The 27495-nt window shown below is 45.7% G+C and overlaps 2 protein-coding genes and 1 long non-coding RNA gene across 6 annotated transcripts in view; 1 reads left to right on the top strand and 2 right to left on the bottom strand.

The window, feature by feature from the left end:
• Window positions 1-27495, bottom strand: part of C6H7orf57 (chromosome 6 C7orf57 homolog) — a 175483-nt gene that overhangs the window by 105978 nt on the left and 42010 nt on the right. For all 3 annotated transcript variants that reach the window (XM_069730389.1, XM_069730388.1, XM_069730390.1), the window contains exon 3: window positions 16426-16617. In XM_069730389.1, coding sequence (XP_069586490.1) covers window positions 16426-16617 — 192 coding nt within the window. The remainder of the gene's footprint in view (window positions 1-16425; window positions 16618-27495) is intronic.
• Window positions 1-27495, top strand: part of LOC138642306 (uncharacterized) — a 301712-nt gene that overhangs the window by 249380 nt on the left and 24837 nt on the right. The window lies entirely within an intron of this gene.
• LOC138642305 (uncharacterized) lies at window positions 5035-7287 on the bottom strand. The gene is made up of 4 exons (XM_069730392.1): window positions 7154-7287; window positions 6574-6784; window positions 6342-6494; window positions 5035-6218 (listed from the first exon to the last, which is right to left on the bottom strand). The coding sequence occupies exons 2-4, from the start codon at window positions 6595-6597 to the stop codon at window positions 5748-5750; spliced, it is 648 nt and encodes a 215-aa protein (XP_069586493.1). The 5' UTR covers window positions 6598-6784; window positions 7154-7287; the 3' UTR covers window positions 5035-5747.

The following is a 27495-nucleotide window of genomic DNA, read 5'->3' as shown; positions in this document are numbered from 1 at the left end:
GAAGACGGACGGACCCCGGCAGGATCGATAAGTATGATGGGGTGGGGGGTGACCACGGGGGGGGGATCGGAGCACGGGGGGGGGAATCGGAGTGCGGGAGGGGTGGAACGGAGCACGGGGGGCTGGAATGGAGCACGGGGGGGTGGAACGGAGCACCGGGGGGGGTGGATCGGAGTGCAGGGGGGTGATTGGAGCACGGGGGGAGCGGACAAGAGCACGGGGGGGGAGCGGAGCACTGGACGGAGGGGAGCCGGAGCAGTGTACCGGCCAGATCGGAGGGCTGGGGGGGCGATCGGTGGGGTGGGGTGGGGGCACACTAGTATTTCCAGCCATGGCCGATGATATTTCAGCATCGGCCATGGCTGGATTGTAATATTTCACCCGTTATAATAGGTGAAATATTACAAATCGCTCTGATTGGCAGTTTCACTTTCAACAGCCAATCAGAGCGATCGTAGCCACGAGGGGGTGAAGCCACCCCCCCTGGGCTAAACTACCGCTCCCCCTGTCCCTGCAGATCGGGTGAAATGGGAGTTAACCCTTTCACCCGATCTGCAGGGACGCGATCTTTCCATGACGCCGCATAGGCGTCATGGGTCGGAATGGCACAGACTTTCATGACGCCTACGTGGCGTCATGGGTCGGGAAGGGGTTAAGTTAGTGCTTATGCACACGACCGTATTTTTGGTTTGAGCATAATCCATTAAAAAAAGAAACGGATCACACTCGGACCAATGTTATTCAATGGAGCCGTGCAGATGATCAATTTTTTTTCACTGACCAAATCTGCATGGGAATAAAATTGTAGCATGCACCATATCATTGTGCAGATTTTACGGTTATGGTTTGCAGGTGCTATGACCCGCTGGGAAAGCCCCTGAGGTGCCAGAACACAAGAATGACCCCATAAGTAATTCCATTTCACAAACTACACTTCTCAATAAATTCATGTAAGGGTGCAGTGATCATATTGGCATCACAGGTATGTCACAGAATTTTACACCATTGGACAGGGAAGAAAAAATAATTATAATTTTCCACTAAAATACTGCTTTAGCCCCAAATTTTACATTTTTACATGGCAAAAAATGGCACCAAAATTTGTCCCAAAATGTCCGTTGAAAGTGAAAGTAGAAATTCACCATCTCTTGCAGTTCAGTACTGCTTAGCCATGTGGCGAGACTCGGGAGAGACAGAGCGCAATTTGTCTCCTGGAGAGCAGATTTTCCTAGACTCCATATACAGAGCCCCTAAGTGAGATGAATCCCCCATCAAGTGATGCCATTTTGTCAATTATTCCACTTTGAGAATTTTTGTACAGGTGTAGTGATGATTGAGACTCCATGAGCGAGTTACAGAAACAAGCAGCATTGGATGTTGCAGAGAGAAAATTGCAAACTGCCACTGTAGTGCCCAGTAGTTCTATCTACTGGCTAACACGGTACCAAGATATATTTCTTTCCTGTACTGTAGTGCCCAGTATGTTGTTAGTGGCCAGTACATTGTAGCGCTCAGCTCATACTTATGGAGACTCGCACCCGCAAATTTGGGGGATCTAATGGCTTCAGAAATGCCAAATGTGAGGATGCTAAATATGGTTTAGGTATAATGGGCTCAGAAAGGAGGGGGCATTTGGATTTGGGAGCGCAGAATTAACTGAATTGAGGGCGAAGAGCCATTTTGCTTTTTCAGAGCCTTTGTAGTACCAGTAACATGGAAGCCTCCTATATTTCCATTAACACATGATGGACCTGAGCGGGGACTTGCTTTTTTGTGAATTATTTGAAGTTTTTGTTGGGAACATTTTACATAACATTTTGGATCACATTTATCTTATACTCCACGCTGAACACTTACTTTGGGATTTCTGTCCAAATCAGCAGTGTTCTTCTTTTCAGAAGTGCACAAAAATGTGGCGGACCGCACATTTATGCAAGCCTAAAAAGATTGAGACTGCCGGATCACAGGCCAGTAGGGGTCCAGAGTGCCTCCATCTGCCTCGTTATAAAGAATCTTCTGTTGGGAGTTCCATATGAATCACGTATTTCAAAGATTTAAACGGAAACCTCGGTGTAAGCACTCAGCGTAGATCGCAAGATAAATGCAAGACGAGCCTTACTGCGAACTTTGGGAGGCATAATGAACAAAACAACAGCAAGTGAAGAATTGTTTTTATTTATTATTTTATTATGTCAATCCTCGTGCAGTATAAAAGATTAGACTACTTTATTCTCTGGGTCGGTATGATTACATCAATACCAGATTTATATAGTTTTTTTCTGTTTGGTTGCTGTGATACACTTAAAAAATACCAAATAAATATCCTATACTTGTGCAAGGTACAATGAAATCTCAAGACTATCAAGGGATTCTAGAGAGAAATGTGCGGCCCACGGTCAGAAAGTTTGATTTCAGTCACAGGTCATGGGTCTTGCAACAGGATAATGACCCAAAACACAGCTAAAAAACACCGAAGAATGTCTAAGAGGAAACATTGGACTATTCTGAAGTGGCCTTCTATGAGCCCTGACCTAATTCCTATTGAGCATATTTTGGAAGAGCTGAAAATTGCCATCTGGAAAAGGCAACCTTCAAACACGAGACAACTGGAGCAGTTTGCTCTTGACCAGTGGGCCAAAATACCTGTCAAGAGGTGCAGAAGTCTCATTGACAGTTACAGGAATCCTTTGATTGCAGTGATTGACTCAAAAGGTTGCACAACAAAATATTAAGTTAAGGGTACCATCATTTCTGTCCAGGCTTATTTCATGAGTTTTATTCTTTTAAAAAGTCTATGGAAGCATGGTTGAAAAGCATTGTCTGACTTTCATTTTTTTCCATAGATTTTTTATTTATTATTACTTTTGTCAGATTCAAGTTATTTCTGTCATTAAACGAGGGATACCAACAATTTTAACCACATGTGTACAATTTTTTTTTACTTTCTTAGGCTGCTTTCACACATCAGGTTTTTCGCGCCATGCCAATTCCGTTGTTGCGCCGCAGAGCTGGATCCGGAGTAAATTGTGAAAACCAGATGGAATGGATCCGGTTTACCGCCGGATCTGATACCCGGGTCCGGCGGAAAACTGGATCCGTTACATCAGGTTTGCATCCGTTTCTTCCGTTTGATGGATCTGGTTTTTAAAAACGCCCCTGGGAGGCTCCAAAATCTGATTGGCCCCCTGAAAACTATATACAGTGTTCCTACAGCCCATCTGTGACAGGTTGTAGAGGAACAGGTGTTTTGAGCAAGATGGATATGGTTATTGCGAATATTTTGAATATTCTGAAGATCACTGTGGAGACGAATCTCTTGAAAACAATTGTTTTGGAGAAAAAGTGAGAGAGACAGCGCATTCTGCGTCTGCGCTGACGGCGTTTGTGGATCCACCCCATCACTACACAGAGAATGACGCGGGGAGTATTTTCTACTTTATACATGGAGCTACGGGTAGACCCAGAAAAGTTTTTCAGCTATGTGCGGATGAAAGCGGAGAACTTTGATCTATTGGTTTGACCTAATTGGACACCTCATCAGAAGGAGTGATACGTATTGCCAATTCCCCATTTCACCGGCGGAGCATCTGATGGTCACTCTTCGGTAAGCAATTTTTATTATATCTCATCCTGTAAAGCACACTTTAATGTTGTTGCTGGTATTTTTTTTTAGAATAGTTTTTAGTGATCTTTTTTAGGAATAATTTTTATTGTATATCCTACTGTTAAAGCGGATTATTGATGGTATTTTGTAATAATGTTTGCCTTGCTTTTATTCACAGATCACTTGCAAATGGACTTTTTGCACGGTGAATTTATATCACATCCAACAATGGAGAGTTGGCTGGAAGTAGCCGAGAAACTTCAGCGAGTGTGTCAGTTTCCCAATTACTTGGGTGCAGTGGACGGGAAACATATCCGCATCGGGAAACCGGCTGGGTCTGGCTTGGAATATTTAAACTATAAAAAATACTTCTCCAGTGTGCTGATGGCCATCACCGATGCGGAATACAAATTTATAGCGGTGGATATTGGGGTATATGGCCGCTCCAATGATTCCCAAGTTTTCAAAATTGTCTGCAATGGGGCGTCACCAATGATTCCCAAGTTTTCAAATTGTCTGCAATGGAGCGTCATCTGTATGGTGACACCTTCCATCCCCCCCCGCCCCCCCCCCCCCCAAGACCACTGTCTGAAACCTCTGGGCCACCAATGCCTTTTGATTGTGTTGGGGATGAAGCGTTCCAACTATCGGAACACCTACTGAAACCCTAATCCAGTAGTGGATTGACGCAAACTAGAAGAATTTTTAATTACTACCTCACACGAGCACGCAGACTGGTGGAGTGCGCTTTTGGGATTTTGACCGCCAAATGGCGAGTTCTATTGACAGCTATAAACTTGAAGACTGACACTGTTGATGAGGTCGTGAAAGCGTGTATAGTCCTGCTCAGTTATGTGATATGCAGGGAACATATTTCCATTGAAGACCACTCTGAAAAAACCACCTTGGCTGATTATCACAACATTACGTATAGAAGTTCTGTGTCAGTTTTCCGAATGAGGGACAAGTTTGCAGAATACTTTATTTCACCTGAAGGAAGAGTAGACTGGCAGCATGAGAGAGCTTGAACAATTTGTCTTGGACCTTGTAACCCAAAGTATTTTACCTTTGGTTACCCTAGTTGTGTACATGTTTGGGTTGTAGCCAAAGTATTTTACCTTCTTTTACCCAAGTTGTGTACCTGTTTTGGTTGTACCAAAAGTATTTTACTTTCTTTGACCTTTAACCTTATTTTACCCAAATTGTGTACCTGTTTGGATTATACCCAAAGTATTTTACCTTCTTTTACCTTTAACCTTATTTTACCAAAGTTGTGTAACTTTTTGGGTTATACCCAAATTATTTTACCTTCTTTTCCCCAAGTTATGTACCTCTTTGGGTTGTACCCAAAGTATTTAACCTTTAACCAAATTATTAAACCTTGTTTTACCCAACGTATTTAACCTTATACCTTATAAATAAAAGACAAATTTTGTAAAAAATAGTTTCATTAAACTAAATTTGGTAACAAATATAACTTTCTAAGTTAAAAAAGTTCGGGGTGGAGAAAGTGCTGGAGGGGCTGTCAGATTGGGACACTTCGACATTGGGAGTGTGGAGAGAGGAATGTGGTGGTGAAGGATCAGTAGGTAGCAGTGAAGGGGTGGAGAAAGAAAGAACGGGTGGACATGAAACTGGGAGTTGGATTTGGAATTTGGAAGGTTGGAGGGGTGGAGTGGATGGATTGGGAGGCAGAAGAGGTGATTGGTGGAGAAGAGGGTTGGGATAGTGACATGATGGGTGAAGGAGACTGGTGGTAGCAGGCAGGGAGAGGAGGCGCGGCTGATGTTGGTGGGAACTGGTATGAGGCGGGATGTTGGTACGGATCAGGATGCTGGGACGGGGCACGAGCAGGATGCTGGGACGGGTCAGAGGCAGGATGCTGGTACGGGGCACGGGCAGGATGCTGGTACAGGGCAGGATGCTGGTACGGGTTAGGGGCAGGATGCTGGTACGGGACACGGGCAGGATGCTGGTACGGGACACGGGCAGGATGCTGGTAGTGGCTGGAGGGAGTGACAGTGGCTGGAGGAGGGGCAGATGTGGTGGCTTGGGAGGTAACTAGCACTAGAGCAGACTGGCACGATTGCATTACTTGCATATGCTGATCAGTATATAGCTTATCCATGCGCTCGGGTACCAACTAGAATAAAGTGTGGTTTGGTGACTGACTTGCATCTGAATGCATCCGTTGCAGAAGTATACGCAACTCGAGAATGCTTTTATTTATCAAATTGAAACCTGCGGCCACTTGCTCCGACAAAAGTTTCAGACAGTTCTGCAAGGATGCATTCAGGTGCAAGAACTCGGGCGCATAGCTCTGTACCTGACCCCTCTGGCGCTGCCGCCACGAAGCCACAGGTGTACTAGAGGTGGCAGCATCAGAGGGGTGGGGTAAAGGTAAAGCTATATCCTCACCAGCAGATTCATGCAACGCAGGCGGCCAGGATGCTCCAGCGCTGGTGAATGGGACCGAGGGATCAGATGTGAGGGAAGGCTGGGAAGGTGCAGAGAGGCCGGGACTGTCGAAGTGTCCCACGGTGGCGCGGACTCCTGAGGGATCGCCCCAGAAGGGTTCAATTCTGCTGCAGGCTCCTGAGTGCTGCCGACGGTGCTGTGGAACAAAGAGAAAAAAATATATAATTAATATATTGATATTGCATGGCCCTGGCTGAAACAGCAAAAAAAGTGTTAGACATGTAAACATTGGTTATTAAATGTGGTGGGTAATATTTACCTTCGGCTCACCATCGACCTGAGGAACGACAGGGCTTGGGCATATTTGTATCTGCTCCTGCGTCCTCCAGATCCACTCGGGGCCCGCATCTCTTTGTTGAATTCCTTTATGAAGCGATCCCTGATCGACCGCCACTCTTGACAATTCTCTCACCTGAAAAAAAGTGAAAGCACAAATTGATTAGTATACAACACTTGAAATGCAGCAACATAACTGAACTGTGTATACTTACGTGCTTGATCCTGGGCCCGAACATTGAGGTCCTCCCAGTTGTCTACAAGCTGTTGGTAGACTTGCTCCCAGAGCCGACGGGTCACAATTTTATCAGCATGGCGGCGGTCACCCATGTTCCACAGTGGCTCCCTCTCTCGGATCAGATCGATGAGGTGGTCGATATTTAGGCCGGCCTCCTCACCGTCCGACTCATGAGCATGCTGTGAAGCCTGTAAAAAAGAAGAAAAAAAACACATTACATTCAAAACAACATTAAGTTCAAATTAATTAAAAAAAAAAAAAAAAAAAAAGGATGCTTAAACGATGACGGCCGCCCGCACTCTCACGCCGACGACCCTGGGAGTCACTCTGAGGACCTCTGGATCAAGCGCCAGAATCAGAAGACTATAAGAAAAAAAAATGTTGTGTGCTTGTATATTGGCTTTTTATGTGTTGTGTGCAGTGTGATGTCTATAATGATCAGTTTGTATATGTTGTATGTTGTGTGATGTCTGTAATGATCAGTTTGGATTGTGTTGTGTGTAGTGATCTTTCGGTAATGATCTTTGGTTTTTATGTGATGCATACAAGAAACTTACCAATTGCGATCCCACTCAAGGTCTCTCCACCCCTTCGGTCTTTTGGAAGCACCTCTTCTGCTGCAGCTTTCTGTTATACAAAAATAATAGATTGATAAATACATTAATTAAGAAAATATCTATATAAATAGATAGATATGGGATAGATAGATAGATAGATAGATAGATAGATAGATAGATAGATAGATAGATAGATAGATAGATAGATAGATAGATATGCGACTGATAGATAGACAGGGCAAAGAAAAAAATTCAATAAAAACAAAACATTTATTTACCTCAATGCGCTGCCGATGCGGGGGAGGGCTCCCAGAAAAAGACATGGCTGAGGCTCTGTGGCTGTCAGGCAGGCTCGCTTGCTGTCAAGCAGGCAGACTCTCTGGCTGTCAGGCAGGCTGGCTCTCTGGCTGTCAGGTAGGCTTTCTGGCTGGCCCTCTGGCTGTCAGGCTCTCTGGCTGTCAGGCAGGCTGGCTCTCTGGCTGTCAGTCAGGCTTTCTGGCTGGCTCTCTGGCTGTCAGGCAGGCAGGCTCTCTTGCTGTCAAGCAGGCAGGCTCTCTGGCTGTCAGGCAGACAGGCTCTCTTTCTGTCAAGCAGGCAGGTTCTCTGGCTGTCAGGCAGGCTGGCTCTCTGGCTGTCAGGCAGGCTGGCTCTCTGGCTGTCAGGAAGGCAGGCTCTTTGGCTGTCAGGCAGGCTGGCTCTCTGGCTGTCAGGTAGGCTGGCTCTCTGGCTGTCAGGCAGGTTGGCTCTCAGGCAGGCTCTCTTGTTGTCAGGCAGGCAGGCTCTCTTGCTGTCAGGCAGGCAGGCTCTCTTTATGGCTGGTATGAGTGAGAGCCTCACTGGCATCTATATATATAATTGTCTAAGGGTTTTTCCGTCTTTCTGTCTGTCTGTCTGTCTTTCTGTCTGTCTGTCCAGGAAATCCCAATCTAGTTGTTTATATATGTCCTGCGGTTCACAGGGGGATGTCACGGTGGCGACCCGGTCCATGGCCCTGGGCACCCATGTAAAAGGGAAGGGTCTTTAAAGGGGAATAAAGTTTATGTTCGTGACGCCACCTGTGGTATTCGGTCAGTGGGGACCGACGCTGCTTGAAAGGGTCCTCTGGGGTGATGTTATGGCAGCTAGATGGTACACCTTCCCACGGGTGAAATATATCCCCAGGGCTCCCGATGTGTAGATGGTAGATGGTGAATGGCGCAGTAAAGAATGAGGACACAGGGTTGCAGTCTCTTTACCTTGTTTACTGTCAACTTCAGGCAGCCACAGTCCAGGGCACCGGATCACAGGGCAGGCAGGGCAGGCAGGGTCCAGCTGGCTTGGAGGCAAAGTAAGAGTCCCCTTATCCAGGTGGAAATCAAAGCCTTCCTCTAGCGCCGTGGTGGTGTAGTCCCTTACTGCCTATGGCTTCACATAAGGTCCTCACAGATGTTATCTCTCTCTGTCCCCCGGATAGTATAGGACATAACCCGTATGACTGGTGGCTTGAGGCGGTTAATAGCGACTCTAACACGCCCCAGCCTCTGAGGGCCGACACCGTGCCTCCTGAGTATTATGTCGGACAGGTAATGTGGAGTTCAGCTGTCCTGCCGGTTCTCTGATGCAAGTCATAGAGGTCCTTACATCCTCGGTGTTCTGGCTACCGGTCTCTGCGCCGCAGAAGGAGCTCGGGGCTGGTCTTCCCCTGATATCCACCCCTGTGCTTTCTGAATGCACTGCAGCCACACAGCTCCGTAAACCTTCCTCTGCCTCAGACAGGCTACCAGATTATTTATATATACATATCTATATGGAGTCACCTAGTAAATAGGATCAAAAGCTCACCCTGGTGTGTAAATGTGTTGCATGCTTGTGTTACCTGGTTACATGCCTGCTTGTGTTACCTGGTTACAGTTATCCCTTCTTGCCTTCAAGTGTAACATCACTCTCCCCGTGAGGAAAGCAATGCTACTGTGACGACCAGGACCTTGGGGCGCCATACGTGCATTGTAGCAAAAAGCCAGAAGCGCCAGATCTGGCCTTTTCGGCTTTTTCGCCGCAGACAAAAAACTTTACTGTAGATGTTTTTTCCAGACACCGGAATGAAAATTTTCGCTGGATCTGGAAAAAACAGGAAGGAACGGTGGGCAATGCGGCGCAATCCAACGCTAACACAAGTCAATGGGGAAACCCCACGGTCACTTACTGGTAGCCGGTTTTTCCGGAGCCCATGACAGCACACATAAGAGAGGGGATCCGCCCAGTCAGGACAGGAAACCTACTGAAATAAAAGGGCGGTACCTCTCCCTCGCTTAAGTTGGTTTTCAGAGCATGAGAGGCCCCCCTGGTTAGTACACATGGTAATCTACCACCACATCATAATAATAACAAAAAACACCCAGCTAAAAAGTGTGCGCCAAAGGGTGAAAAAAGAAGGGAGGGAATATACAGGTGCTGTCATGGGCTCCGGAAAAACCGGCTACCAGTAAGTATCCGTGGTGTTTTCCCTTCTCCCATGACAACACACAGGAGAGATTTTTGGAGAATGGAACACCTTAGGGAGGGACCACCGCTTGCAGCACCCTTCTACCAAAGGTAAGGTCAGTAGAGGAAGATAAGTTCAGTCGGTAGTGTTTAAAGAAGGTAGACGGTGAGGACCAGGTGACCTTACATATCTGATCAAGCGATACCTCTGCTTTTTCCGCCCAGGAAGTAGCCACGGCCCTGGTGGAGTGAGTCTTGATGCCTTCAGGGATCGGAACGCCACATGCAGCATAGGATAAGCTAATGGCCTCCCTAATCCACCTGCCAATAGTACCTTTGGACACCCCATGACCTTTCCTGCTACCCTGGAAAGCTACAAATAGAGACTGGTCCTTCCTCCACTGACTGATTAAGGATATGTACTGTAACATAGACCTTCTTACATCAACAGTGTGAAACCTCTCCTCACCTGGATTTTTTGGATTAACACAAAAAGAGGGTAATACAATCTCCTGACTCCTATGAAATTTAAGAACTACCTTAGGTAGATAAGCCGGATCTGGTCTTAGAACCACCCTGTCGTCATATCTGGGTGTATGGGAGGACAAACAAACAGGGCTTGCAAGTCACTCACCCTACATGCGGATGTCAAAGCTACCAATAGCACTGTTTTTAGAGTGAGAAATTTTATCAATAATTCTTGCAAGGGCTCAAAAGGACTCTTAGTTAGAGCATCTAAAACCAGATTTAAATCCCAGGGAGGAATTTTCTGAATTACTACAGGTCTAGACCTACTACATGATTTAATGAAACGGGCAACCCACTTATTGGAGGCTAAATTACAATGATATAAGCTCCTAATGCCGACACTTGAACCTTAAGGGTATTGGTAGCCAATCCTAGCTGTAAGCCTGCTTGCAGAAACTCTAAAATAGCACCCACAGGAGCCTCATCCGACAAAGGTTGTCCTAAAAACTCTAGAAACCTCTTCCATGTCCTACCATAAATTCTTGATGTAATCGGCTTCCTACTTTTCAACAGGGTGGAGACTAGCCCTGGCGAGAATCCATGTCGGCTGTTGTGAATTCTGTTGTCGAACTCCCTCCTGTGGTCGTGAATGGTACTTCGGCAAGTTCTGTCTATGGGCTCCCTCTGGTGGCTTTGAGTTAAGCTGCTGCTTCTGAGGTTCCTTACACAGGTGACGTGGGTTATCTTTTGGTTGGCTGCTCTATTTAACTCCTCTCAGATCGTTACTCCATGCCAGCTGTCAATGTTTTTGCATTCGTTCAGTTCGCTCCTGGATCTCTCTGGTGACCTGCCTTCTCCTGCAGAAGCTAAGTTCCTTATAGTCTTATTTTGTTCTCTGTTTTCTTGTCCAGCTGGTTTTCATGATTTTGTCTTGGTAGCTGGTAGCTCTGGGATGCAGAGTGGCCCCTCCGCACCGTGAGTCGGTGCGGAGATCTTTTTTGCACACTCTGCGTGGTCTTTTGTAGGTTTTTGTGCTGATCGCAAAGTTACCTTTCCTATCCTCTGTCTATTTAGTAAGTCTGGCCTCCCTTTGCTGAAACCTGTTTCATCTCTGCGTTTGTGACTTTCATCTTACTCACAGTCAATATATGTGGGGGGCTTCCTTTACCTTTGGGGAATTTCTCTGAGGCAAGGTAGGCTTTATTTTCTATCTCTAGGGCTAGATAGTTCTTAGGCTGTGACGAGGCGCCTAGGTCTGGTCAGGAGCGCTCCACGGCTATTTTTAGTGTGTGTGATAGGATTAGGGCTTGCGGTCAGCAGAGCTCCCACATCCCAGAGCTCGTCTTGTATGAGGGTTAATTATCAGGTCATTCCGGGTGCTCCTAACCACCAGGTCATAACAGTCGGCTTAGTAATGCCCTCTCAAATTCCAGGCTGCCAGATGGAAGCCCTTCACTTGAAAGTGGCATACTGGACCCTGGGTAAGCAGGTCCGGGACCTCTGGTAGGATCCATGGATCGGTTACCGACATTTGTCTTAGGAGAGAGAACCATGGCCTTTTCGGCCAGAATGGAGCAATCAGAATCACTCTTGCCTGCTCCGTCCTGATCTTCCTCACTACAACCGGAATTAATGCCATCGGCGGAAACACGTAAGCGAGGCTGAACTTCCACGGTATACGGAGGGCATCTACTGCAACCGGGTTCCCCCTCGGGTCTAACGAACAGAACCTCTCCACCTTCCTGTTGTGAAGCGTGGCAAACAAATCTATTACCGGTTCGCCCCAGGCCTGCACTATTTGTTGGAACACCCTGGGATTCAGCGACCATTCTCCCTGTCTTAGCTTTTTGTGGCTTAAGTAGTCCGCCTTTGTGTTTTCGACCCCCTTTATGTGCAGAGCTGTGAGGGACAGTAGGTAAGATTCTGCTAATTGAAGAAGCGCCGATGTTGCCCTCATGAGTGAAAGGGACCTCGTTCCCCCCTGATGATTGATATAGGCTACTACCGAGTAATTGTCGGACATCACTCTGGTATGACGACCCTGAAGGATTGGAAGGAAATGTCTTACTGCCCTTTCTACAGCCTATAAATCTCTTATATTGGATGTTAGATGTTTTTCTGTATGGGACCAGGACCCCTGTATGGAAAGGGTCCCTAGATGTGCACCCCATCCTGTACCACTCGCGTCCGCTGTGATCACGTCCTCTATCGAAGTTAGCCACTGAACCCGAGCTCAAGTGATCCCTTACTGACCACCAGACTAGGGAATCCCTGACGCGTATCGAGAGGTGAATTTTTCCCTCCAAATGTCCTTCTAACAACCTTTGTGTTGACAGGACCTCCCACTGTAATTGCCTCAGGTGAAATTGTGCCCATTTTACAGCGGGAATACAGGATGTTAGTGACCCTAGCAGGGACATCGCCTTTCTTAGTGTCATCACAGGCTGATGTATCGCCAGGTCCACAAGACTTTGTATTTTGGATATTTTGCTTTCCGGCAGGAGACAGAGTTGACGCGTGGAGTCCAGAACCAACCCCAGGAAGGATTGAACCTTGACTCGTGTTAATCTCGACTTGGCGACATTTACCTCCCAACCTAACTACTACTAGTCACTTCTTCTATTTGTGCAAGACAGTGATCCACTGATCTGCCTATTACCAGGAAGTCGTCTAGGTACGGAACAATGACTATGTCCCGGGAACGGAGGAAGGACATGACCTCTGACATTAATTTTGTAAATATTCTTGGCGCTATTGATAGACCAAATGGAAGGGCAGCATACTGGTAGTGTTTGAGTTGTCCTTGGACAAACACTGCTACCCTCAGAAATTTTTGATAGTCCCGATGAATTGGGACATGGTAGTAAAGCGTCTTTTAAGTCTATAGCTGCCATGAAGCAGTCCGGAAACAGCATCTTTATCGCTGAGCTTACCGACTCCATCTTGAAGGAGTAATTTTTTATTGACCGGTTGAGTTTTTTTAGGTTGACAATAGTCCTTAGTGAGCCATCTGGCTTTCGTATCAAAAAGAGGGGATTAAAACCCTTCTCCTTCCTTTACTTTTGGAACTTCTACTAGGACCTTTTTTAGAACTAGCCCCAATACCTCTGTTTCCAGAGCTAGTTGTTCCTCTGGAAGTTTCCTGCATGGTGTCAACACACAAGTCTGTCGATGTGGATGAATACATTTTATTTTTAGTCCGTCGTCGACAACACTCAACGCCCAACGACTGGGGGATATATTCAACCAGGCGTGAAGATAGAAAGAAAGCCTTCCCCCTACTTCTAGCTTGGCGTCATTGGGAGGGCTTTTTTGTGGATGTGGAGGGGCCCTTAAACATGTACCCCGATCCTTTTCTATCTCTATAGTCCCAGTTTCTTCTATCTCCCGGAGGGCGACTTCTATTGAATTTTCCTCTCCGAAAATAAGGTCATCTGATATCCACTGGAAAACGAGGAAAACCTTTTTTCTTGTCGCCAGCTTTTTCTAAAATGTCCTCCAGTTTCTGACCAAAGAGGAATTTGCCGTCGCATGGAATGGAACAGTCTATTTTTTGAGGGTAAGTCCCCTGGGCACCCCTTCAACCACAAGGCACATCTTGCCGCGTTAGACAATCCTGCTGCCCTAGCTGCAAGTCTTACAGAGTCTGCTGAGGAATCTGCTATAAAGGCCGCCGCTCCTTGTGTCATTGCCATATTGGCTAGGATCTCGACTTCTCGGCACGCTAGATTTCAACTGATCCTCTATTTGTTGCAGCCAGACTATAAGGGAGCGGGCAACACATGTTCCAGCTATTGCCGGTTTTAGACCTCCTGCGGCTGCCTCCCAGGTATGTTTTAAAAAAGCATCTGCTTTTTTATCTAAAGGGTCTCTTAGGACGCCTGAATCATCCAAGGGTAGGGATGACCTTTTAGATGATCTGGCCACCACACCATCAATTTTAGGGGCTTTATCCCATATTTCTGAATCTTTTTCCTCAAAAGGATAACGTCTCTTAGAAGCTGAGGGAAGACTACCAGACTTTTCAGGCTTCTTCCACTCTTTTTCTATAAGGGTTTTAACTCTAGTATTTACTGAGAAGGTACGCTTCCGCTTCTCCTCCAAACCACCAAACATAACGTCCTCTACTGATCTGGACTCCTTCTCATCTTTAAGGCCCATTGTAGCCCTAACTGATTTAACCAGTTTATCTGTATTCTCCGTTAGGAAGCATGGTCGGCCGGCCCCCAACATCACTATCCAAAGAGGAGCCAGAGAACACAGAAGAGGACGAACATGGAGACAGAGGTCCTTCTTGACATTCCTCGTCAGATTGAGGGGTACCAGAATCCGAAATGGTCTCTAGGACCTTGCTACTTCTCTTTTTAAGGACTGATTTTAAAGACCCTTTAACCTCTGCCCTAATCATGGCCCTTGCTGCTGCTGCTGTGGCGATGATTGATGCGAGTGCTGCTCCATACAATCCTCCATAGCGGAGCTCTGTAGATGTGAGCACTTTTCCTGTGGACTCACTCCCTTTTAAAGGGTGATCCACTCTGCTCACTGCCTCATCCGGTACAAAATTCTGCTCCTCCCCCAACTCTGCGCCCACCAGGAGACTGCCAGGAGATCCCTGTGACGCTGCAGCGTCTGTCTATGGGCGCCGCCATCTTGGATCCAGCGCGCAGCAGCGACGTCACGCGGGCACGCCTATTCCCAGCGTGCCCTGCGTGCATCACAGCCGCGCACCCGGAAACCAGAGCCGACGGCAGCAGAGGGGGAAGAGAGCGGCGTGGCAGTCGCAGAAGAGCCACAGGACTCCGGACTGCGCTGCCAAACGCCCGCACGTGCGTAAAGGCCCCAGGACCTGTGAACGGCACTTCCACACCATGAAGGCCGGCATACAGGCATCCTGCCTGTTCTTCCAGTGCTGGGACAGGAGTGGGTGAGTGGAATCTTCAAGCAAAATACCGCCGTGATTTCCGCACAAGGGTTGCCATCAGGACAGTGAACCCAACTAAAGCGAGGGAGAGGTACCGCCCTTTTATTTCAGTAGGTTTCCTGTCCTGACTGGGCGGATCCCCTCTCTCATGTGTGCTGTCATGGGAGATGGGAAAAAAACGGATCCGTTTTTTTTTTTTTCGCCAGTTCCGGTTTTTCTAAAAAGAGCCATAATGGGCCGGAATGAAAAAACCTGATGTGTGAAAGTAGCCATACTTAGTTTCTTTATGGGACTTTCATGTGCCTGATCGCGGTTATAAAAACGGTTTAGAACTGTCAGAGCTGCACTGACACAAGCCCCTTAAACCATGCTCTGCGCACGGTGTTAAGGGCTTGCCACAACCTGGTGACCTCAGGTCACCACGGAAACCATCGGGCCCTTGCAATGACGTCATGGGAGCGCCAACTGGAGGGGAGAGGGAGAGCCCTCCCTCTTCATGCAGCTATGGCGACTCGAAGATAGATTTCGGACATGCCAAGGATACTCTATTAGCACACAAGCGTGCTCATATAACACCTTATCTGGGCATGCTTGCTTATCACTATGAGTTACATCTTTTTGGGGCCATTTTGCCCAAGGAATATAAACTGCCTAATAATTCTTTATAATTGATTCTGTATTGATATCCTTAGGCCACACTCCCCCACATTACACAAATACACATCACCTGATCTGCTTCATCCAATAGGCATTCAAGTTTATACAGAATGGAGTTGGAAAATATGCTTAGAAACTATCATGTGGTCAAAATTCTCACTTGCCTTATAATTGTGTACATTATACGTAGGCAGCTTGACAAGCCAGCTAGCAATTATTCTTTTTTTTCTAATTGATTTCATTTCCCTGCGATGAAAGCTTTAATCTTACATGAAGTCCAATTGGTTCCAATGAGCTCGGTCATCTGCACAGCAGCTACTCAAGGAAAGGTGTTAACTCCTAACACTGTTTGATAAATGGGTCTTTTAGAAAATGTTTAAAGACTAGGTTTTCAGACCATCTTCAGCTAAAAGGGGTTTTACATGACTATGATATTGGATGCCCTTAAGATAGGTTGTCAGTATCATGGTGGTGGATGTCTGTTATCCGGAATCCTCACCATTCAGCTGTTACTAGCTCCGGTAGCAACAAGGAGTAAGCAGTGTATGGAGCAACACACCACAGCTCCATACGAACACTGCAGATCAGCTACTATTCATGTAATTAGGCCCTGCAGTACCCAGCATAGGGGGCTCATATTTGAGATTGACAGAGAGATAAAAAGATAGAGGACCACCAGTATAGAACCAGCCTTGTTACACCTGTAAAGACCATAAAACCTTAGTCTGGAGTTACAAGAAACATTTTGTAATATATTTCTGCTTACCTGGTCTACCTCCTTGTTTAGCCAATTTGACATAGTCAGAGTCCGATCCGTTGATCCATTTTTTGCGGCCTTCATATTTTACCTCATTATGGGGTTCTGCAAGGTCACTTAGTCCTGGAATTTGTGAAGTGGGAGGAATATCAACTTTGCTTGTCTTTTCAGTTTGTTTCAAAGGTGCATGGTAAAACCAATCTGTAATAAAGAATTTTAGATTGAATTACCGGTACATAAAAAGTCCAAAATTATCACGTCTAATATTTTGCCTTTATGTCTGAAAAAGTAGCAAATGCATAAACCATAAACAAACTGCTAGATGTGTGCGAATAATGATTTATGTTTTGGAATGCGATAGTTATATTTGAAAGGGTTGCCAACCGTAAGGCCTAATCTCCAAAATTCCCTACAGTATTGGATACAGCGTTAAGGTACTTTCACACTGAGCAACTTTTGAACGATAACTATAGCGATCCGTGACATTGCAGCGTCCTGGCTAGCGATATCGTTGTGTTTGACACACAGCAGCGATCAGGATCCTGCTGTGACATCGCTGGTCGGAGCTAGAAGGCCAGAACTTTATTTCGCCGCTGGATCACCCGCTGTCATCGCTGGATCGGCGTGTGTGACGCCGATCCAGCGATGTGTTCACTTGTAACCAGGGTAAACATCGGGTTACTAAGCGCAGGGCCGCGCTTAGTAACCCGATATTTACCCTGGTTACCATTGTAAATGTAAAAACAAAAAAAAACACTACATACTTACATCCCGGTGTCTGTCACGTCCCTTGCCGTCAGCTTCCGTGCACTGACTGTGAGCGCCGGCCGTAAAGCACAGCGGTGACGTCACCGCTGTGCTGTGCTTTACCGGGTTACTAAGCATGGCCCTGCGCTTAGTAACCCGATGTTTACCCTGGTTACCCGGGGACTTCGGCATCGTTGGTCGCTGGAGAGAGCTGTCTGTGTGACAGCTCTCCAGCGAACACACAACGACTTACCAACGATCACGGCCAGGTCGTATCGCTGGTCGTGATCGTTGGTAAATCGCTAAGTGTAACGGTACCTTTAAGCAATCATGAAGCCCCTATTGCTTACCTGGGCACTGGACTTATGGCCTCTTGGTGTTCATGGATCAGAAGTGCAACCGCTGGATGATAGCTGCAGTCATGTTCCACAGTACTCAGAATAGAAGAGTCTTGTCAGTGCCTTTCTGGCATAGGAGCGGACAGAGTTCAGTACAGGTACAGAAGATTCTGCTGCCGATAATGCCAGGCGGCCACAGTGGCACTGTGCTTGTACAGCTGGTACATGGGCAGCTGAGGACCTTACAATGAAGTACAGGGTCTAAGACAGCGCTTACTGAGTGTGTTGGGGGACACTCGCTTGGCAACGGGATAAGCGTAGACAGGCACAGTTTTTCACATCAAAACAGTCTATTTGGTTTAATTACACGTCATAAACCACTTGAGGCCATATTATATATCACAGGCTTAACACATAGTCCATAGCAGTGTATAGTATATGGCTTTAACTCACAGACACTAACTATGCTTGACCTTACTTCGTCCAGTTGCCATGGGTGACCGCATGCCGCACAGTTCATTAGTTGATGGAACACAATAAGCACCAACAGTCTGTGGAGGTACCTTATGGGAGCTCCTGCTCCACCCACTGACTCCTGGTCAGTTCTCTCTCTCCCAAGGAAGCTGCTGAACTGGGATCACCATCCCGGACAATGCTTTGCTGACCAGGCCACCTGACAGTCCAGATCCTCAGACGGGCTGTAGCTCCCCCAATACAGTGCCGATGCAGACTCTGCATACAGTCGGCCTTTCCGTACGCTCTTCAGGACGTCTGTCCCCACCTGGGACCGTCCAACACAGACCTCTTTCAGGGATCCGATCCTACATCCAGGATCTGTTCCTACTCCCAGGATCTCCCAACACACAAGTATACTCAGTGCCAAAGCCCCACCTTGTGCTATTTAGGGAGATATCACTCCCAACACATAAGTTTCCATGACCTTGCACACAGATCATACAGATCCAAACACTCTCCACTACAGCGTCCATGTGGCCAAACTCTTGATCTTGGTCTTGGCAGCCCATATACCAAAATCGCCACACATGACACAAAGGAGGAGTAAAAACTTACGTGACCATTTGGTATGAAGCCACTATGTGGCAAAAGAAAAAAGAATGTTTCATTGTGGTGGTCCAAAAAATGGTTGCTTTCCCTGTGGATCATGTGTGGGTGCCCCAATATATTGAGATGTGAGACATTTAAGACATCAGATGGGAGCAGGGAATTTAAGATTCGAGAGTATATCTCCTGTAATACAGCATATGTGGTATATTATGCCACTTGTCCCTGCTCCCTAATATAGGTGGACCTTACATCGAGGGAGCTTAAGATCAGAACCCGTGAGCATGTGCGTGACATTACAGCTGCCAAGGAAGTGTTGGATGCTTCCACACTAAAAACGTTACCAAGACACTTTAGAGATTTTCACGGGTCTGATCCCCGTGGCTTGAGGGTGAGGGGTATTGACTGTGTCCATGGTGGGATCAGGGGTGGGAATCTTAAACAGATTCTCGCGTAACGGGAGTGTAGGTGGATTACAGTCCTGGATGCCATATCCCCTAAGGGGTTAAATGAGAAATTGACATTTGCATCATTTGTATGATCCTTCTGTACCTAGTGTAATCTAGGGCCTTCTTTCGTCCTGTCCCCCCACAGTCTATGAGAATATAATATAGATATGCATTAATTGATATGCAGTAATCCACGAAATTTATTCCTGTGTTGTTTTGAATTTAAATTTTTGTTTGTCCTGTTCTTTTCTTTTTAGTGCATTCATTGCTCTTATTTTAGCATATATGAGATACATGAGGACTGACTCTACCTTTTGGGATTCTTTCTTTTGATCACCCTTATTTGGAGGACAAGAACGTGCCATCAATGGCCATTTCAATAGTCTATTAGTATTTGAGTATTTGTTTCTTTGTAATAATTGTTGGTATTAGTGTTGTGAGTCTTTTTATTCAATATAAGCACTATAGTCACTTTATTATTATGAATAGTTGTTATAGATGACTTGTATATTCCCTTATCACTAACCATGTGATTACACATGGTAGCACATAATATATATCTTCTTCTTTATTTTTTTTATATAGCGCTAACATATTCCGCAGCGCTTTACAGTCTGCACACATTATCATCACTGTCCCCGTTGGGGCTCACAATCTAAATTCCCTATCAGTATGTCTTTGGAATGTGGGAGGAAACCGGAGAACCCGGAGGAAACCCACGCAAACACGGAGAGAACATACAAACTCTTTGCAGATGTTGTCCTTGGTGGGGTTTGAACCCAGGACCCCAGCGCTGCAATATATCTATCTATCTATTATATAAAGCTGAATGTGTGTGTGTGTGTGTGTGTGTGTGTGTGTGTGTGTGTGTGTGTGTGTGTGTGTGTGTCCGGGATTGGCATCTGCACCGTCGCAGCTACAGCCACAAAATTTTGCACAATCACACGTCTGGACCCCGAGAGCGTCATAGGCTATGTTGTGAGGCGAAATTTTAACCCCGCGCGTTCCAATTCACTAAACAATTTTGCCCCTATCTACATAATGGGGAAAAAGTGAAAGGAAAAGTGTTGGAGGCAAATTGACAGCTGCCAGATGTGAACAAGGGGGACCTAAAGAGTGAGAGCGATGGCGCCAAAGAGTATATACCGTACAGTTGCTAAGGTGGGGCCCCGAGATGGGATACTCACCACACACAGGGATATGAACACACACGCAAAAGGCGCCACAAACTACTATGTGCTTGAACACATATTACCCTCAACACACATTTCACCACACATACACCAACCTCGCCACATAAAAGTCAAAACACAAAAGTCGGCGCTCAAAACTCGCCATCCGCAAAACTTGCTGCACACAACTTGCTACACTAACCTGTCACATGCAACTCGACACACAAAAAGTTGCTACATGCATGTCGCCACACAAATCTCATCTCACAAAAGTCGCTACATGCATGTTGCCACAAGCAACTCAACACACACAACTTGACACATGAAACTCGCCCTAAAACACACACAAGTCTGGTATTATCCTTCAAAAATAAAAGTCTGATTAATAAGTAGACAAACTACAAGAGCAACAAATGTACCATATAGGAAATACGGCAGCTGTCAGTCACATGACCTGTCTATTATGTGTATGTGTGAGCTAATATATACTGCCAGGGGGGAGGGCTTCCTGTTGGCTGGGGATTTATCAGACTGCCAATTTAGCTTACAAATACTGAGGTAAAAATACTGACCAAATAATGTGTGAATGCGGACTAATACAGGAGGAGATGACACACAGATATATACTATATACAGGAGGAGATGACACACAGGTATAAACTATATACAGGAGGAGATGACACACAGGTATATACTATATACAGGAGGAGATGACACACAGGTATATACTATATACAGGAGGAGATGACACACAGGTATATACTATATACAGGAGGAGATGACACACAGGTATATACTATATACAGGAGGAGATGACACACAGGTATATACTATATACAGGAGGAGATGACACAGGTATATACTGGAGGAGATGACACAGGTATATACAGGAGGAGATGACACACAGGTATATACTATATACAGGAGGAGATGACACCCAGGTATATACTATATACAGGAGGAGATGACATACAGGTATATACTATATACAGGAGGAGATGACACACAGGTATATACTATATACAGGAGGAGATGACACACAGGTATATACTATATACAGGAGGAGATGACACACAGGTATATACTATATACAGGAGGAGATGACACACATATATACTATATACAGGGGACATGACACACAGGTATATACTATATACAGGAGGAGATGACATACAGGTATATACTATATACAGGAGGACATGACACACAGGCATATACTATATACAGGAGGAGATGACAACCTGGTATATACTATATACAGGGGAGATGACATACAGCTACATACTATATACAGGGGCGATGACACACAGGTATATACTATATACAGTGGAGATGACACAGGTATATACTATATAAAAGAGGAGATGACATAGGTATATAGAGGAGATGACATACAGCAGGTATATACTATATGCAGGGGAGAGGACATACAGGTATATACTATATACAGGAGATGACATACAGGTATATACTATATATAGGAGGAGATGACATACAGGTATATATTATATATATCATTTGAAAAAGGAGTCACGAAACTGTCATGTGATGTATAAAAAGTAACAATATTTATTGAGCAATGTAACAATAAAAAATATTAATAAAATCCAAGGTTGTCAGTCATGGTAAGGTAACTATGTGAATAGTGGAAACAGATAACCCCTAAATACCACACAAACACACCAAGGGGTTAACGACCAGAGATCACAGGTTCAAAGAGACATAAGTGAGTAAATCCTATGTAGAGTCCCACTAAGGGCTCCCTAACATGAATAAATAGAAAATCATATAAACGACTGGATCTCACCCATTATGGTCGCGGTGTGTGTGGCAGCGCCAGCCCCTATGCGCGTTTCGCGTAGGCTTCTTCGGGGGGCCGTATATAGTATATACAGAAGAGATGACATACAGGTATGTAATAGAGGAGATGACACATGGGTATATACAATATACAGGAGGAGATGACATACAGCAGGTATATACTATTTACAGGGAAGATGATATACAGGTATATACTATATACAAGAGAAGACATACAGGTGTATACTATATATAAGGGAGATGGCAAACATGTATATACTGAGGTGAAAATGAAAAGGTGTGAGTGCAAAATGAGAGGAGTGAGGGAAAATAGTGGAGTGATCGGAAAATGACAGATGTGAGGTCGAAATGACAAGTGTTAGGGGGGAATGAGAGGAGTGAGGGGGAAAATAAGAGGAGTGAGGGGGAAAATGAGAGGTGTAAGGGAGAAAATGAGAGGTGTAAGGGAGAAAATGAGAGGCATGATGGGAAAATAAGAGAAGTGAGGTGCTATAACTAACCACAGATATTTACTATGCCCAGGCAACGCCGGGCTCTTCAGCTAGTATATATATATATATATATATATATATATATATATATATATATATATATATATATATATATATATATATATATATATATATATATATATATATACAGTTAGGTCCATATATATTTGGACAGAGTCAACATTTTTCTAATTTTGGTTATAGACGTTACCACAATGAATTTTAAACAAAACAATTCAGATTAGGTTGCAGTTCAGACTTTCAGCTTTCATTTGAGGGTATCCACATTAAAATTGGATGAAGGGATTAGGAGTTTCAGCTCCTTAACATGTGCCACCCTGTTTTTAAAGGGACCAAAAGTAATTGGACAGATTCAATAATTTTAAATAAAATGTTCATTTTTAGTACTTGGTTGAAAACCCTTTGCTGGCAATGACTGCCTGAAGTGTTGAACTCATGGACATCACCAGACGCTGGGTTTCCTCCTTTTGACGCTCAGCCAGGCCTTCACTGCGGTGGTTTTCAGTTGCTGTTTGTTTGTGGGCCTTTCTGTCTGAAGTTTAGTCTTTAACAAGTGAAATGCTGCTCAATTGGGTTGAGATTAGGTGACTGACTTGGCCATTCAAGAATATTCCACTTCTTTGCTTTAATAAACTCCTGGGTTGCTTTGGCTTTATGTTTTGGGTCATTGTCCATCTGTAGTATGAAACGACGACCAATCAGTTTGGCTGCATTTGGCTGGATCTGAGCACACAGTATGTCTCTGAATACCTCAGAATTCATTCGGCTGCTTCTGTCCTGTGTCACATCATCAATAAACACTAGTGACCCAGTGCCACTGGCAGCCATGCATGCCCAAGCCATCACCCTGCCTCCGCCGTGTTTTACAGATGATGTGGTATGCTTTGGATCATGAGCTGTACCACGCCTTCGCCATACTTTTCTCTTTTCATCATTCTGGTAGAAGTTGATCTTGGCTTCATCTGTCCAAAGAATATTCTTCCAGAACTGTGCTGGCTTTTTTAGATTTTTTTTTAGCAAAGTCCAGTCTAGCCTTTTTATTCTTGATGCTTATGAGTGGCTTGCACCGTGCAGTGAACCCTCTGTATTTACTTTCATGCAGTCTTCTCTTTATGGTAGATTTGGATATTGATACGCCGACCTCCTGTAGAGTGTTGTTCACTTGGTTGGCTGTTGTGAAAGGGTTTCTCTTCACCATGGAGATTATTCTGCGATTATCCACCACTGTTGTCTTCCGTGGGCGCTCAGGTCATTTTGCATTCATGAGTTTACCAGTGCTTTCTTTCTTTCTCAAGATGTATCAAACTGTAGATTTTGCCACTCCTAATATTGTAGCAATTTCTTGGATTTTTTTTCTGTTTCCGCAGCTTAAGGATGGCTTGTTTCACCTACATGGAGAGCTCCTTTGACCGCATGTTTACTTCACAGCAAAACCTTCCAAATGCAAGCACCACACCTCAAATCAACTCCAGGCCTTTTATCTGCTTAATTGAGAATGACATAATGAAGGGATTGCCCAAACCTGTCCATGAAATAGCCTTGGAGTCAATTGTCCAATTACTTTTGGTCCCTTTAAAAACAGGGTGGCACATGTTAAGGAGCAGAAACTCCTAAACCCTTCATCCAATGTTAATGTGGATACTCTCAAATGAAAGCTGAAAGTCTGAACTTCAACTGCATCTAAATTGTTTTGTTTAAAATTCAATGTGATAATGTCTATAACCAAAATTAGAAAAATGTTGACTCTGTCCAAATATATATGGACCTAACTGTATATATGTTTGCACCTTATATTTCAATACGGACCTTTTTTGAAGTTGTGCCCGTTTTATTATGTGGCCTTATATTTTAATTGAAACAAACATTTATATTGTCATCTTTGCACTTTTAATTGTAATATATATGGTTTTTATGTGGCCGATAGAATTGAGTTTATAGCCATAAAAGAAACAATAGGGTGGCTCTGCTTTGTAGGATCACCTGATTGATGATTCCTTCCTTTTCCACCAAGAAAATGGCCGCCTATAGTGCGCGTCGCGACTTGTTCCACACTGTGTATCTCAGGACCCCTTCCTTTTCCACCAAGAAAATGGCCGCTGATAGTGCGCGTGCGCACTGCGACCTGTTCCACACTGCGCACCTCGGGAAGGTGACTGGAATGTGCAGTGCACATGCTTTTGACGTCATCGGGTGTGCTTTTACCTGCATGTGCACTGTACAATGACGCCGACAGGAGGGGACGAATTGAGTGTGGAAGGATGCGGGCGCATGCACCATCCTCTGATTAGTGGATCATATCCCTATAAAAAGGAAATCAGTGACAGGACTAGTTTATTGTATCCCCTTTGAGAAAGCCATAACGCGAAACGCGTGCCAGGGGTCATAGGGAGGACCACTGCACTATCCGGACTTACAATGGGTGAGTATTGACTTTAATTCTATATGTGCCTTAGTGATAGGGTGGTGCATTATTAGCACACATGTGCTGACTATGCTATTTTGAATCTCTTTTTTGCACTTAGCTCATATATCCCTTCTGCTGGGGCCGTTTTGTATATATATGTACCTCTGTTGCCGATGCCCTGGACAGCGGCCTACCATCTGCAGTAAACCAGGTAAAGACTGGCAACTAGTCTCCTCCATTTATTTACCGGCCATACCATCCACGCCCTACTCCATAGGACCCCTGGGGATCCCGCTTCACCTGTTGGAAGTGTGTAACATCTGTGTTGCTGCAACATCCCCCGGGGGACCCCCTTCAATGCAGCGCCGGTCCTACTACTGACCGAACTCCACAGGTGGTGTCACGACAAACTTTGAACATTTTCCCCTTTAACGTTGAGGCCCAGGGCCACAGACCGGGTCGCAGCCACCGTGACATCCCCCTTGCAACAGGACCCGGTACCCAGTACCCAACTGCCCTGCGGGCGACTCACATCCTGAAGAGCACATACAGTGCCCCCTAGCTGTAACAGGGGTCACTGCATCACAAGGGGTTCGCATACCCTTTGTAACGCTGGTGAGTGTGGACTCACTGCGTCACAGACATGCTTACCCTGGACGGGCATACCTAGCAGACTACAGGGTGTTCATTAGAGCGTCTGATAGTGAGGATAGGCTTGACTGCCTGTAGAGAATTCTGTATAAACATAACTAGATGTCTATGGAGAATTGCCTGAATTATTTACAAAACATCCAAGACAACTGTATGCTTGAGAAAAAAAACTTAGTAAAGGGAATCTGTCAATAGGATCAATCCTCCTAAGCCTTTTATATGGGCACACAGGTCATAGAAAGTTCAATAAAATAGGGATTTTTGTGTTACTCACCGTAAAATCCTTTTCTCTGAGATGCTCATCGGGGGACACAGGACTGTGGGTGTATGCTACTGCCGCCAGGGGGCTGACACTAAGTAAACATAAAAAAGTTGAGCTCCTCCTCCGTCGTATACACCCTGACACTGGCCGAAGGCGAACCCAGTTTGGTGTAAAAAGCAGTAGGAGAACAAACAAAAAAGTCAGCATTAACACAGAGACAACATGTCTAGCAACGACCCCACCGACTGATAAAGTCAAATAACAAAAAAGAGCCATCTGGCTAACAGGGAGGGAGCTGTGTCCCCCAATGAGCGTCTCGGAGAAAAGGATTTTACGGTGAGTAACACAAAAATCCCTATTTCTCCTTCGCCTCATTGGGGGACACAGGACTGTGGGATGTCCTAAAGCAGTCCCTGGGTGGGAAATTGACTCACCGGAGTAATATCCAGGCATCTGCCGCCTATAAGTGCGCTACCACTGCCTGAAAAATCCTTCTACCCAGACTTGCATCTGCAGAAGTCTGCATATGGACATTATAGTGTTTGGAAAAGGTATGCAAACTGGACCAGGTTGCTGCCTTGCAAACCTGTTCTGCCAAAGCCTGGTGCCGAAGCGCCCAGGAAACCCCCACTGCCTGAGTAGAGTGTGCTCCGATTCCGGCCGGAACAACCATGCCCTTGACGCGGTAGGCCTCCTGAATAGCCGATCGTATCCACCTGCTCATGGTGGATCTTGAAGCCGCGAGTCCCTTCCTGCGACCCTCAGGGAGGACAAATAGCGCATCCATCTGCCGAAAAGGTGCCGTTCATGAAATGTACCTCTAAGTGTTCTCACTAGGCAAGCGCATGGAAAGCTTTGTCCACACGGTGCGTTGGCGCCGGGCAAAAATAAGATAATACAATGTCCTCGTTAATGTGAAACGAGAAAACCACCTTTGGCAAAAAAGCGGGTGCTGGCCTGAGCACAACCTTATCCTGATGGAACCGTAGAAACGGAGCCCAGCAGGATAGAGCCGCCAGCTCTGCTACCCGCCTAATGGAAGTTATGGCCACCAAGAACACGGCTTTCCAGTAAAGGTAGGGAGAAGTCCTGAAGAGGCTCAAAAGGAGCTTCCTGCAAAGCGCTTAAGACCAGGTTAAGGTCCCAAGCATCCAGGGGGGCCCTGTAAGGCGGTACCATGTGAGCGACTCCCTGTAGAAAAGTTTTCACCTGTAAATGGACAGCGATCCTGCGCTGAAAAAGAACCGACAAGGATGATATTTGTCTTCTTGGAGTACTTGGTGCAAGCCCTGAATCCAGGCCGGCTTGGAGAAAAGCAAGAATGTTAGGGATGGAGAAGCGTAGTGGGGGAAGTCCACGCTTTCTGCACCATGAAAGGAAAACCTTCCAGCTGTGATGATAAATACGTGCTGAGACGGATTTCTGGGCGCAAATCATGGTAGCGGCAACCTTTTGGGAGAACCTAGCCTGCATCAGAATCCAAGATTCAATGGCCAGGCCATTAAACACAGGGCCCCTAAGTTCTGGTGGTAGATCGGGCCCTTAGACAGTAGATCTGGGAGTTCTGGAAGCAGGCAAGGAACCTCGGCGAGCAGCTGCACTAGGTCTGCGTACCATGACCGACGAGGCCGATCTGGAGGAACCAGGATTACTGGGACTCC

Source organism: Ranitomeya imitator, chromosome 6, assembly GCF_032444005.1.
Source record: "Ranitomeya imitator isolate aRanImi1 chromosome 6, aRanImi1.pri, whole genome shotgun sequence".
NCBI lineage: Eukaryota > Metazoa > Chordata > Amphibia > Anura > Dendrobatidae > Ranitomeya > Ranitomeya imitator.
The sequence above is the reverse complement of the archived record's forward strand: the minus strand, read 5'-3'. Positions and strand labels throughout refer to the sequence as shown.

Coding starts and splice junctions, on each gene's coding strand:
- LOC138642305 (XM_069730392.1), bottom strand. CDS start 6,597: ATGTTCGGGCCCAGGATCAAGCAC. Junction 6,495..6,573: donor TCGGGCCCAGGATCAAGCAC/GTAAGTATACAC, acceptor ACTTTTTTTCAG/GTGAGAGAATTGTCAAGAGT. Junction 6,219..6,341: donor AGGTCGATGGTGAGCCGAAG/GTAAATATTACC, acceptor TTTGTTCCACAG/CACCGTCGGCAGCACTCAGG.